This window comes from Panthera onca, chromosome A1 (assembly GCF_046562875.1).
Source record: "Panthera onca isolate mPanOnc1 chromosome A1, mPanOnc1 haplotype 2, whole genome shotgun sequence".
NCBI lineage: Eukaryota > Metazoa > Chordata > Mammalia > Carnivora > Felidae > Panthera > Panthera onca.
Genome location: NC_138339.1, coordinates 66,644,507 through 66,657,415, shown reverse-complemented (window position 1 = coordinate 66,657,415; position 12,909 = coordinate 66,644,507). Strand labels below are relative to the sequence as shown.

The 12,909-nt window shown below is 40.7% G+C and overlaps 1 protein-coding gene across 1 annotated transcript in view; it reads right to left on the bottom strand.

The window, feature by feature from the left end:
* Positions 1-12,909, bottom strand: part of MCC (MCC regulator of Wnt signaling pathway) — a 439,298-nt gene that overhangs the window by 320,784 nt on the left and 105,605 nt on the right. Inside the window, exon 3 of the mRNA XM_060635191.3 lies at positions 1,447-1,661. Coding sequence (XP_060491174.1) covers positions 1,447-1,661 — 215 coding nt within the window. The remainder of the gene's footprint in view (positions 1-1,446; positions 1,662-12,909) is intronic.

Sequence of the window (12,909 nt, the reverse complement as noted above, 5' to 3'; positions counted from 1 at the left end):
TAAAACATGTATATGAGAAGTGTACAAACTGTAAGGGTATACTTCATGAATTTTAGTAAAATGAACACTTCTGTATGTTATAGGTTTACAGAAAAGTTGCAAAGATAGTTCTCATATACCTCATACCCTGTTTCTGCCATTATTAACACCTTACATTATTATGGTATAGATGTCACAATTAATGAACAAATATGGACACATTATTATTAACTAAAATCCATAATTTATACAGGTTCATTAGTGTTTTACCTAATGTCCCATCAGGGTGCCATATTACATTTAATTGCCATATCTTCTCAGGCTCCTCTGAGCTGTGAGAGTTTCTTTTTCTGAGACTTTCCTTGCCTCTGATATCCTTGACAGTTTTGAGGAGTACTGATCAGGTATTTTATACAATGCCCTTTTAATTGGGATCTAAGAACTGTATTTTATTTTTTTTATTTTTATTTTTTTTTTTTAATTTTTTTTTTCAACGTTTATTTATTTTTGGAACAGAGAGAGACAGAGCATGAACGGGGGAGGGGCAGAGAGAGAGGGAGACACAGAATCGGAAACAGGCTCCAGGCTCCGAGCCATCAGCCCAGAGCCTGACGCGGGGCTCGAACTCACGGACCGCGAGATCGTGACCTGGCTGAAGTCGGACCCTTAACCGACTGCGCCACCCAGGTGCCCCTAAGAAGTGTATTTTAATTATTGTTGGAATATTTAGAATTGTTAGCTCCTTTGAACATGTCACCAAAAGTGTCGGAATCAGAAAAGTATCTCAAACACAAAAAGTTTGAAAATCAGTTGTCTACATCAAAGCAGACTATAAGTATACATAAGTGAAGTTGTCAAGATGTCTATTCTACCATTCAAACTTCAATTTCAAAAAGCAATGTAGGTTTGCAGACCATTCTCACAGTGGTTGGTTAGTAATCTTAATTTATAAGCCGTCTGCCTGTCACCCAAAACAGCCCAGACCATCAGCCACCCACCTGTATTCCCCTGCTCTAACATCACATGGAAGATGTTCCGAAGTCAGACGCTGAACTCACTGAGCCACCCAGGTGCCCCAACAGAAAATGTTTTTAAAGTACAAGCAGAAACAATAATCAAACTTTCAATGAAATATTTCCCTCTTTGCATTTTAAAGGATTAACATCCAAATTAGGGAGCAGAAAGGATTACATCCTATCAATTTGCACTCTGGTCATGGAAAAGCTGTTGTCAATACTCTAGTAATTAAATCCATACAAGTTACAGACTTCATTGAAAAGCCTTTGACAAGAGTGAAGTCACTGATCACAAGTGTTTGTGGAGCACTTAACATCATTGGCAATGCTGTAAACGGTATATGGTTGTTTAGCTTCATAAGAAAGATAATACCGGAGCTCAAAATTAAAATACCTGTATTGGAATACATACAGGCCTAAAGATGTGTTTTATGAACCAGAAAGTACTCACTGTGTTGGCCAGCTCCAGATAGCTTCCTCCTACAGAGCTGCCAAAATGCCGTGACTGTGTGAGCAGTTTGTGGAGGGCAGCAGCCTGCTGATGCAAAGAGCGTCCGCCACACTCGAGAAGCTTCTGCAGGGCCCACTGACTCTGCAAGTCCGGGCTCTGGAGGTCCCTGGCACCGGAGTCATACTCCCAGCTCTCCCTGGCTGCTGACAGGGCACCTACGTCCAGGAGAGGCAGGGGAAATAAAAAGATATTTCCTTCATTAGTCTCTGGGTGGCCAATAAGCAATGATTTGGAACCCCCTAAGCCTTCCACGTGCCAGCATGTCAGAACACACGCGGTGCCCAGACTGCAGGCTAAGTGCTTTCTCTTTCAAATTGACACCTGGGGAGCCTGGAGATAAAAGCGGTTTTAGGCAAATCATTCAGAAATAACTATCCAATGACTTTGTGCCCCCCAAACAGAATTACTTAGCAAAAAAGCACCAGAGAGCCAAGAAAAGGGAATCCCGAGCAAAGCCACCTCTGTCTGTGATCAGCCTTCTTTTTTAAAAAAAAAATTTTTTTGAGCATTTATTTATTGTTGAGAGACAGAGAGAGATGCAGAGTGTGAGCAGGGAAGGGGCAGAGAGAGAGGGAGACACTGAATCTGAAGCAAGCTCCAGGCTCTGGGCTGTCAGCACAGAGCCCGATGTGGGGCTTGAACTCATGAACTGTGAGATCATGACCTGAGCTGAAGTCAGATGCTTAACCGACTGAGCCACCCAGGTGCCCCTCTGTGATCAGCCTTCTTACTGTAAACCTTTTCTCCTGGTTGAGGAAGAAGGGAGTAAGTGAGAAGACAAAAAGTTAAGATATGGCACTTTATCATGATTTTCTCTCTCCTGGAAGTAGCTACAGGAAGCTGAACCGTGTTTGCCACTTAGGTGTGGCCATGCAGCTGAGTCCTGAGCAGAAGGTGAGCAGAAGTGACAAGCATCGCTTCAGGGCCTGGCTCCCAAAACCACCCGCGTGCGACTCTCCATGCCCTTTGCCTTCTGGCCTGGTGCAAATGGCCAGGCACCCTTGGAAGCCATGTGGTACAGATGGTGAGGCCGTAAGATGGACGATGCCCGAGTCCCTGAATTATCTCTGGCAGCAGGGCTGGCTGCCCATCTCAGGCACCCTGCTTCGACTTCGTGTGATTAGAAAAGGGAAATTCCTTTGGTGTTTGAGTCACGGCATATTTTTCATTTGTTTCTCAGAACAGTTAGTATGACCTTAACTGTTACAACAGATTTAAACCTAATAAAAGATGCTAATAATTATGATACAATGACAAAGTAGACCTGGAAAGGGGTGGGGATGTTCAGGGAAAGCTTTCTGGAGGAGAAAGCCTGATGCTTCAATTGTCACCTTGGCTAGAAAAATTAGATTTGGGGCAAAGCGCTCTTCTTTGTGTTGCTCACTTCTGAACAGAAGACCCTTGGGTGCAGCTGGCTGGTGGAGTCTGGGTCACGTGCCTCTGTCTCAGCTGCAAGGAAGGCTGGGAAATTTGTTTCCTGGCTTCTACTCTGGGGAGGCAGGGTTTGTAAGGTGAGACCTTTCTTAAACATAGGAGTGATTCAAAATGCCTGGGCAGATAGAGAACATGACAAAGGTCTATACACAGACACTGTGCCCGGTACTGGGGATGAAGCAGTGAGCGCAACAAACTGTTGTTCCTGCCCATAAAGTTTTCATATTGGTGCATCTTCAATACGTGACTTTTAATGGCAAAAAGAGGGGGACTCATTAAAATGATTTAATTTGTACTATGAAATGAGAACATATACAGATTACTCTATAATTTATTTGAGTGTAATTACATATAGCAAACTACAAATTATGTTCATTGGTTTCTGATATGAACATCCAATCTTCCCTTAATAGGTATTGGTGAGTTTAATCAATGTGATTGGGTAAACTGTCTTTGTCTGGAACCACCCCTATGGTTCATGTTCTGATCTTCTTCAGTCAGTTTGACCCAACACTCTCACTCTCTCTCTCTCTCTCTCTCTCTCTCTCTCTTTTTTAAGTAGGCTCCATGCCCAGCATGGACACTGACCCAGATGCCCCAGACCCAACACTTCTTTTGTACAGTGCTGTATGGCTGGAGCGACAGTCTTTGTATCAAAGCAGACCATCAAAGCAATCACTATGTTTGCAATTGTTTAAAGTTTCTTTTAATATTAAACTCTGTCCGCTGTATTGCAAGGACAGTTTTGTTTTCCTTCAACATAGACTGCAATAGGCCTGCCCTCCCTCCGCCTGCTCCTCTGAGTGATTGCTGCCATTTGTCTAGTGCCTCTCATTCTCTGTCCCAGCCCAGCAGCATGTAGCAAGAGGACTGACAGAGGTCAGAACTGAAAAGTGGGTTGAATCACAGAGGGCCTTCTATCTCCTATATAAACAAGCATGGGCATGGACCCTTGCCTTTATATTCCACCACAGGACCCAGTACCTTGCACACACACAGCCTGAGACAGCAGGCATTTAATATACATTTAGTGAGTGGATGGCTGAATTATCCATGGTTGTGGTACCATAGGGTTTCACTTATTAACAGGAAAAACAACATGAAGATTAATTTTTAAAATCAAAATAAATTATACACTTAAACTTTATCTCTATGCAAACAGGGAGCCTCGTTTTCAAATAATAAAATACAGCAGTTGTGGGATAAGACGGCCCAAGGAAGCTTCATTTGAATTTATGATGCTGTACTAACAGACCTAAACCCAGTTTCTGACAGAGTCATATAATCAGGTTAGCCAAGCTCCATGTTAATCAGCAAGATCAAAAGGCCCTCACACTATTACCATAACAATTTTTGCTGAAGTGATGCTGAGGAACTCAGGTCTTCTGCTAAGAAGTCAAGTCAATCACATTAGCATCCACATAAATGGACCCCAGAAAAGGAAGTGCACATTTAAAATACAGTACACAGGGCGTCTGGGTGTCTCAGTCGGTTGAGCTTCTGACTTCGGCTCAGGTCATGATCTCACGGTCTGTGAGTTTGAGCCCAGCGTCGGGCTCTGTGCTGACAGCTCAGAGCCTGGAGCCTGCTTCAGATTCTGTGTCTCCCTCTCTCTGACCCTCCCCCGTTCATGCTCTGTCTCTCTCTGTCTCAAAAATAAACATTTAAAAAAATTTTTTTTAATAAAATATAGTACACTATTCCCATTACTCTCTTTCAATCTGATTTTTCTGGATATAAAACCAACATTCTGGAGACAAAATTAGTCAGTAAATTGGGATGATCTCATTGAAAACCATCAACAGTGTAGGTCTGATAACTGTCTTCCTCCCCCCCATTTTTTGAAATTCATTTATTTTTGAGAGGGGGAGAGAGTGGGAGAGAGGGGGAGAGAGGATCCAAAGCAAGGCTCTGCACTCACAGCAGAGAGCCCGATGTGGGGCTCAAACTCACAAACTGTGAGATCATGACCTGAGCTGAAGTCAGATGCTTAACAAACTGAGCCACCCAGGCACCCTCATCTTCCTTTTGCCCTTTGAAATATCATGATGCCTGATGTTTCCAGGCTCACACTCAGCCTCTTGTTGGCCCCACTTCACTCCTTTGCTAACCTCAAGAAAAGCCTGTTGACCTCAGGGAGATAGATGGCTGTGCTTCTTTTCCTTCACATGGATACCATTACAATTCTACTGTCTCCCTGTGCTCACCATGCTCTCTGGTCTCTTCTAATAAGGACACTGATGTCATCATGAGGGCACCATCACTCATGGCCTCGTCTGACCCTAATTACCTCCCAAAAGAAACATCTCCAAACCCCATTACATTGAGGGGTTAGGGCTTCAACCTATGAATTCCAGGGGAACACAAACAGTCAGTCCACAACAACCAATGATGAGCTGCTGTCCAGGCCACTTAGGAAACCGACGGCATGGCATCCCTTTAAAGACCAAAGGCCTAACCACTGCCTGGGCCTAGAAGTCTCTGCACACACAGAATCAAAGAAGGCCATCATTTCTGCCATGATAATTCTTTAAAATTTTTTTTAATGTTTATTTATTTCTGAGACAGAGCATGAGTGGAGGAGGGGCAGAGAGAGAGGGGGACACAGAATCCGAAGCAGGCTCCAGGCCCTGAGCTGTCAGCACAGAGCCCGATGCGGGGCTCGAACTCACAGACCGTGAGATCATGACCTGAGCCGAAGTCGGACGCTCAACCGACTGAGCCACCCAGGCGCCCCTGCCATGATAATTCTTTAGGGCAATCTGAAGTAAGGGATGAGGTGTATTCTTTTATTTTAAATGTTTAAAGGCGGCAGGCACATATTCTAAATGTTTCCCTGATCAGAAAAGCACAGAAAACAAGTGGCATTTTAACATGTTTATAAAATACATCATTGCAGAAACCCTGATCTCAGAGAAATGATGAAACAGAAAACCTGCCACACATGAGACCTTTATTCTGCTGGGTACATGGCAGCTATGAGCCAGTGCTCTAATCCCACCTTCAAAGTGTCACCCAGCTTCGGGTCCGCGGCCTGCAAATACTGTGCCTATTCACCAAAGGCATTATGAGACCTTCCTAGTAGGCCAAACCCCCCATGAGGATAAGGCAGGACAAAGCATTTAAAACACCTAGAAGTTGGGTGCCTGGGTGGCTCAGTAGGTTAAGCATCTGACTCATGATTTGGGCTCAGGTCATGATCTTGCAGTTCCTGGGTTTGAGCCTGCTTGGGATTCTTTCTCTCTCCCTCTCTCTCTCTCTGCCCCTCCCCTGCTTGCTCTCTCTCTCAAAATAAATAAATAAACTTCTTTTAAAAAATTAAGAAAAAAACACCTAGAAGTCACCTTAAAGATAGTAACAATTTGGGGCGCCTGGTGGCTCAGTCGGTTGAGCCTCCGACTTCAGCTCAGCTCAGGTCATAATCTCATGGTTCGTGAGTTCGAGCCCCGCGTCGGGCTCTGTGCTGACAGTTCAGAGCCTGGAGCCTGCTTCAGATTCTGTGTCTCCCTCTCTCTCTGACCCACCCCCATTCATGCTCTGTCTGTCCCAAAAATAAATAAACATTTAAAAAAATTTTTTAAAAAGCAACAATAATCATGATACCTAACATCTACTCAAAGCCACTAGGAGCTGGGCACTGTTCTAAGTATCTTCCATATATTATCTCATTTAGTTCTACCCACAGCCTATGAATGACAAAATCATTTTTCCCAGTTTTAGAAGAGGACGTTTTCTCTCTTTCAGCTTCTGTTGTAGACATTGCCCGTTTGCATAGGATAGCGGTTAAGAGCTGGGGTTTTGTAGTCAAGTTGCTTGGGGTCAAATAAGACTCACCATGACCAGCTAGCTACGTGACCTCAAGCAAATTATTTAAACTAAACCCAGGTTTCTTCATCTTTAAAATGGGGATCATAACATGTTCTTCACAGAGGTGTTGCGAGAATTAAACAAGATAAAAATATGTAGAAAATTTAGACAATCCCTGGCACACAGTAAACTGATCAGTGAATGTTAGCAATCATCTGGTCACATCTCACAATTTTAGTTATTTGGAATCCATTTTGAGTAACTCCATAGGGACAAACATAAGGGAGAAATATATACTCTCTCCCAGCTTTTAAAGGTTACCTGTTGAAAAACAAACCTTTGGCACCTAACCAGTGGCTAAAATTTCATCAATGGTTTTATACTTAATATTAGGGCTATTGTAAAGAAAAGAGCCAGTTAAGTCAGAGCCAAAGTTATATTTCTCTGAGTAAAGAATATTCCATTAGTAACTCAAAGTCTTTGGTTATTGGGTTTGAAAGACTTTGCTTCCCTATTCTACTTGGCCTACTCTTATCTCCAGAGGACAACCCACCTTCCTAAAACTGGTGGCAGCAGCTCAAAAGCAGAACAAGTATGAGTTATTCATCAGATCTGTGCTCTGGCTGCTCTCACCACCCCTCTGTTTTCTACCTGCATTTCCTTCTTTTCTATTCTTCATTTGAATGTTGGGGCCTCACATCACATTATGGGCAGATGATAATGCAGAGTGGTTAGGGGGTCCTGAGACCTGTATTAATAGCGTCCTATGATACTGTCTGTATCGAGCGATCGTTAATTTTTCATTTCTGTGGATTATTTAGACAACATTACCTAATTTATTCCCTCAATGGCAAGAGAGAAAATACTCCTTTCAAAACACCAGGGGCAGCTACCTTTCTGAATTTAGACGTACCACACCGATAGAAAGAAGCATGGGAGAATTTGAACAATCAGCTTCCAGGTGTCAGCCTTCCCTGTCATAGCACATTTACTATTCCCAGATAATAGTGACATCAACAGAAGCAGCAGTAAATCGTTTAGTCCAGAAGGGAAGCACTGTTTGAGTCTTTAGTCATTTATTAATGTCAATGCTTGGTACAAAATTCAGGAGCGCAACTCCCATGAGGACCTCTAGCTTCCTCTAGCACAGATTACATTGCAAATGCAGGCCAATTGTCTTAAGAATCTGGTCTGTGATCACAAGGAAAACTGGGTGGTAAAGGATTGATAAATAGAGCCTACCTATCCTTCTGGGAAAAACAAAAACCAAGAGCAATTCAAAGCACATGTCCTACCTACTAAGGGAAGATAAATAATATTAGCTCCCAATGATAAAATTCAATTCTTTGGCCTTTGGCTATCTTCAGGAAGTGAGCCTTTTAGTGTCCTATTTTGAATATATGTCACATGTGTCCTATCTAGGGACAATGTACTGAATTTCAATGAAACTTTGGGAATAGAGTGGAAGATGTATTTTGAAATGCAATTCCCTTTCCCTGCCTTAAGACTGTTGATAGGTGACAAGAAGCAAAGAAATGAAAAAATGCATTTTTCTTACTGAAGTGTGCTTACCAACATCATCATCACTGGCTATTTCTTTTTTTTTTTAATTTTTTTAAATGTTTATTTATTTTTGAGAGAGAGAGACAGAGACAGAGACAGAGACAGAGAGACAGAGCACGAGCGGGGAAAGAGCAGAGAGAAAGGGAGACACAGAATCCAAAACAGGGCCCAGGCTCTGAGCTGTCAGCACAGAGCCCGATGCGGGGTCGAACTCACAAACCGTGGGATCATGACCTGAGCTGAAGCCGGACGCTCAACCGACTGAGCCACTGAGGCACCCCTCCTGGCTATTTCTTAATGCTGCACTCTTTACAAGGAAGTTCAATGATCCTTGGTGTATTTAAGCACAGGCTTGAGAACGTCTAATGGAAGGTAGTTCAGAGACAACCAAAAGGAAGCAAGAATAAATAACCTTTAAAATTCTTCTCCAGCTCTAGATTATTCCCAGATTCTATTGTCCTGGTTAAATTTAATATAAAGGAGAAAATGTCTGCCCTTAGGCAGTTAATAATTTAGTTATGAAAGCACAGCTGAGGCAAGCATCTTTAACTCTAAAAAGACAATTAAAAATAATATTTGGCAGCTTATTATCTTGCCTTGTCTAAACTAGATATATGAAGGAGATAAGCAAGAGGGTTGATTTAGGGCTAAAGAATTCAAAGGATTGTTTAGGCAAAGTGTTAAAATGAGCATTAGAGCAAAGAAGTATTAATTGAGTTTCACTTGAACCTGAGGCTGGCTTGGGGTTAAAGGGGCTAATGTTCATATGGTCCACAAAGTTTAAGATTTTATTATTAGATTTTTTTTAATGTTTATTTATTTTTGAGAGAGAGAGAGAAAGAGCACAAGAGGGGGAGAAGCAGAGAGAATGGGGCCAGAGGATCAGAAGCAGGCTCTGTGATGACAGCTGAGTGCCCAATGCAGGGCTCAAACTCATGAATGCGGAGATCATGACCTGAGACGAAGTCAGACTCTCAACCAACGGAGCCACCCAGGTGTCTCTAAGATTTTTTTTTAAGACTTGTCTCTCTTGGTTAGAAGGCAGAGACTGTATTTTGGATCAACTTCTCTTCCTCTTACAAGGCATATTAATGGGCCATGTATTCAGTAAGCCCTTGTTAGTCACTAATTTTTAAGTACCAGACTGAATGAGGATAATGCTAATCTGGGCCTATGCTCTGTAATGAGAAGCATCACACAGATCCTTTGATTGGCATGGCCATAGGGTTTGTCATATTACTTGGCTGAAGATTAGCCTAATCAAAATGGAAAATGCCAGGCAGGAAAAATACACAAACAGGAATTTAAAAAATGATTCTGATTCCAGCTTCTTAGCAAAAAATAGAATTATATTATGCTTTATTCCTAAAAAGTTGCTACTTTTCACTTAAGTTTTTTAATGTGTTGGATCATATTAATTTTCTAATGTTAAACCAAACTTGCATTCAAGAGACAAACCCAACATAGTCAAAATATGTGATATCTTATTTATTATTGATTTTGGTTTGCTAGTATTTTGTCTACTATTTTTGCATCTCTTTTCAAAAGTTAAATTGGCCTTATAACTTTTTCTTCATATACTGTCCTTGTCACATTTTGGTATTAAGTTTATGTGTGAGTCTAATTATTTGTTTTTGAATGTTAAGTAGGCCTCACAGTGAAGCTATCTGGGCCTTGTGGACATTTTGAAAATTACTGTTTTGATTTTATTCTTAGTTATAGAACTATTCAGATTTTATACTCCTTAATAAATTAGTTTTAGAAAGTTATATTTTCCTGGAAGTTTCCTTCTTCCTTAAAAAAATTTTTTTTAGTTTATTTATTTATTTTGAGAGAGAGAGACAGTGAGTGCAAGTGGGGGGAGGGGCAGAGAGCAAGGGAGAGAGAGAACTCCAATCAGGCTCTGTGCCATTAGCACAGAGCCCCACATGGGCCTTGATCCCACAAACACTGAGATCATGACCTGAGCCAAATCAAGAGTCAGATGCTTAACAGACTGAGCCACCCAGGCACTGCTCCTTATTTCTTTTAAATTTTTAAAATATATTGGCAGAGCTGTTCATAGTGTTTTCTTTTTGTTCATTTCTGCAGTATCTTTGTACTCTTGATATCAGTTATAACAAACCCTCACTTGGCCACCTAACCTGCCAACAGGTAGGCTTGGCTGGATGACACAGTCTTGACTTAGTTGCTATGTGTGCGTATCAGAGGCCCCTGGATGTCCTATTCCTGCTACATACATGCCTCACCTACATAGCATATGACCTTCGGCCAGCCCAGTGTGTAGCCAACCAACAAACCCAGATATTGTTAATCAACAGTGCCCAGGGGCTTCGCATTTCTGATAAGGACCTAGACAGTTTGTGGTCTTCTTTTCCCCCAAACTGCAACCTAGAGAACTTTCCTGGACTCCATGCTTGATTGAGTTGCGGGTTTCCCCACTCAACAATCAATCCTAGATCTCTAATGGGCTCTATTTGTTGTCCTTAACAATTATTTGTGCCTTCTCTTTTTTTACTTTAGCATTCTTGCCAAGAAGTTATCAATTTCATAAATCTTTTTAAAAACTCATCTTTTGTTTTTATTGTGCCTCTATATTGTGTGCTTGTTTTGTATTTCATTAATATTTCTTATTTTTATTATATCCCTTTTTCTATTTTGTGTTTATTTTGCTGTTCTTTTTCTAAATTCTTGGAATGGATGCTCAACTCAGCCCTTTTTTATTTTCTTATAAAGCCATCACATTTCCTCTAAGTGCTGCATTTCAATTAATATTTTCATAATCCTTCAATTCAAATTATTTTTAAATGGTCATAATTTTGTCTTAGCTCCATGGGCTATTTCAGAGTATGTTGCTTAATTTCCCATCATATGGGGTTTGGGCAGTGTTATTGATTTATAGGTTCATTCCAATATATGTAGAATGCAGGGCAATGAACCTATAGATCAATAACACTGCCAGGGAATGTTTGTAATGTTTATTTATTCTGAGAGGTGGGGAGAGAGGTAGAGAGAGGGGGAGAGACAGAATCCCAAGCAGGCTCTGCACTCTGAGCACAGAACTCAACATGGGGCTCAATCTCATAAACCATGAGATCATGACCTGAGCCAAAATCAAGAGTTGGATGCTTAACTGATTGAGCCGCCCAGGCATCCCTGTCAGGCAGATTTTTACAATCCATTCTTACCATCTGTTTTTAAACTATAGAATTTAATCTATTTATTTTCAATTGAATTACTAATACAAGGATTAATTTCTTTCACCTCATTTTCTTCTTCCTATACATCTAATTTGTTCTATATTTATTTCTCTTTTCTTGCCCATTGAAAAATGTTCTCATTTCACTTTTTAAATCTATAGGTTTGACTGTTAAACATTTTCTTTCTAGGGGTGCCCGGCTGGCTCAGTCAGAAGAACATGAGACTCTTGATCTCGTGGTCATGACTTCGAGCCCCATTTTGGGTGTAGAGATTAGTTAAATAAGTAACTAACTAAATAAATAAATAAACTTTTGAAAATAAATAAAAATTTTAAAAAATACTTTCTTTCTGGGAATGCAAGCTGGTGCAGCCACTCTGAAAAACAGTATGAAGGTTCCTCAAAAAACTAAAAATAGAACTACCCTATGACCCAGCCATTGCACTACTAGGCATTTATCCATGGGATATAGGTGTGCTGTTTCGAAGGGACACATGCATCCCCATGTTTATAGCAGCACTATCAACAATAGCCAAAGTATGGAAAGAGCCCCAATGTCCATTGATGGATGAATGGATAAAGAAGATGTGGTATATATATATAATGGAGTATTACTCGGCAATCAAAAAGAATGAAATCTTGCCATTTGCAACTACGTGGATGGAACTGGAGGGTATCATGCTAAGTGAAATTAGTCAGAGAAAGACAAAAATCATATGACTTCACTCATATGAGAACTTTAAGAGACAAAACAGATGAACATAAGGGAAGGGAAACAAAAATAATATAAAAACAGGGAGGGGGACAAAACAGAAGAGACTAATAAATATGGAGAACAAACTGAGGGTTGCTGGAGGGGTTGTGGAAGGGGGGATGGGCTAAATGGGTAAGGGGCACTAAGGAATCTACTCCTGAAATCATTGTTGCACTATATGCTAACTAATTTGGATGTAAATTTAAAAAATAAAAAAATTTTTAAAAATTAAAAACAAACAAAAACAAACAAAAAATATTTTCTTTCTATTTTAGTGATTATGCTAGAAATTACAACATGCATCCTTAATTTATTAAAATCTAAAGCTTATGAATTTATTTACCTATCTCTGGACCATATTACGACCTTAGAAAATTTGAAATCTATCCATCCCACTCCCAACTTATAGGCTACTATTGTTTTATATTTATTTTCCCTAAAATCTCCAGAACACAGTATTATTGTTTTACTCTGCTTATTTATGTTTATCCATGTGTTCACCACTTTCTTTATTCTTCTTTTTCTCTTGCAACTCAGAACTTCTGTCTGGAACCACTACCATTTTGCTTGACATATATCTTTATAACTTATCTTAATGAAGAGAGGGATAGGGGCAGAGAGAGAGGGAGACACAGAATCTGAATCA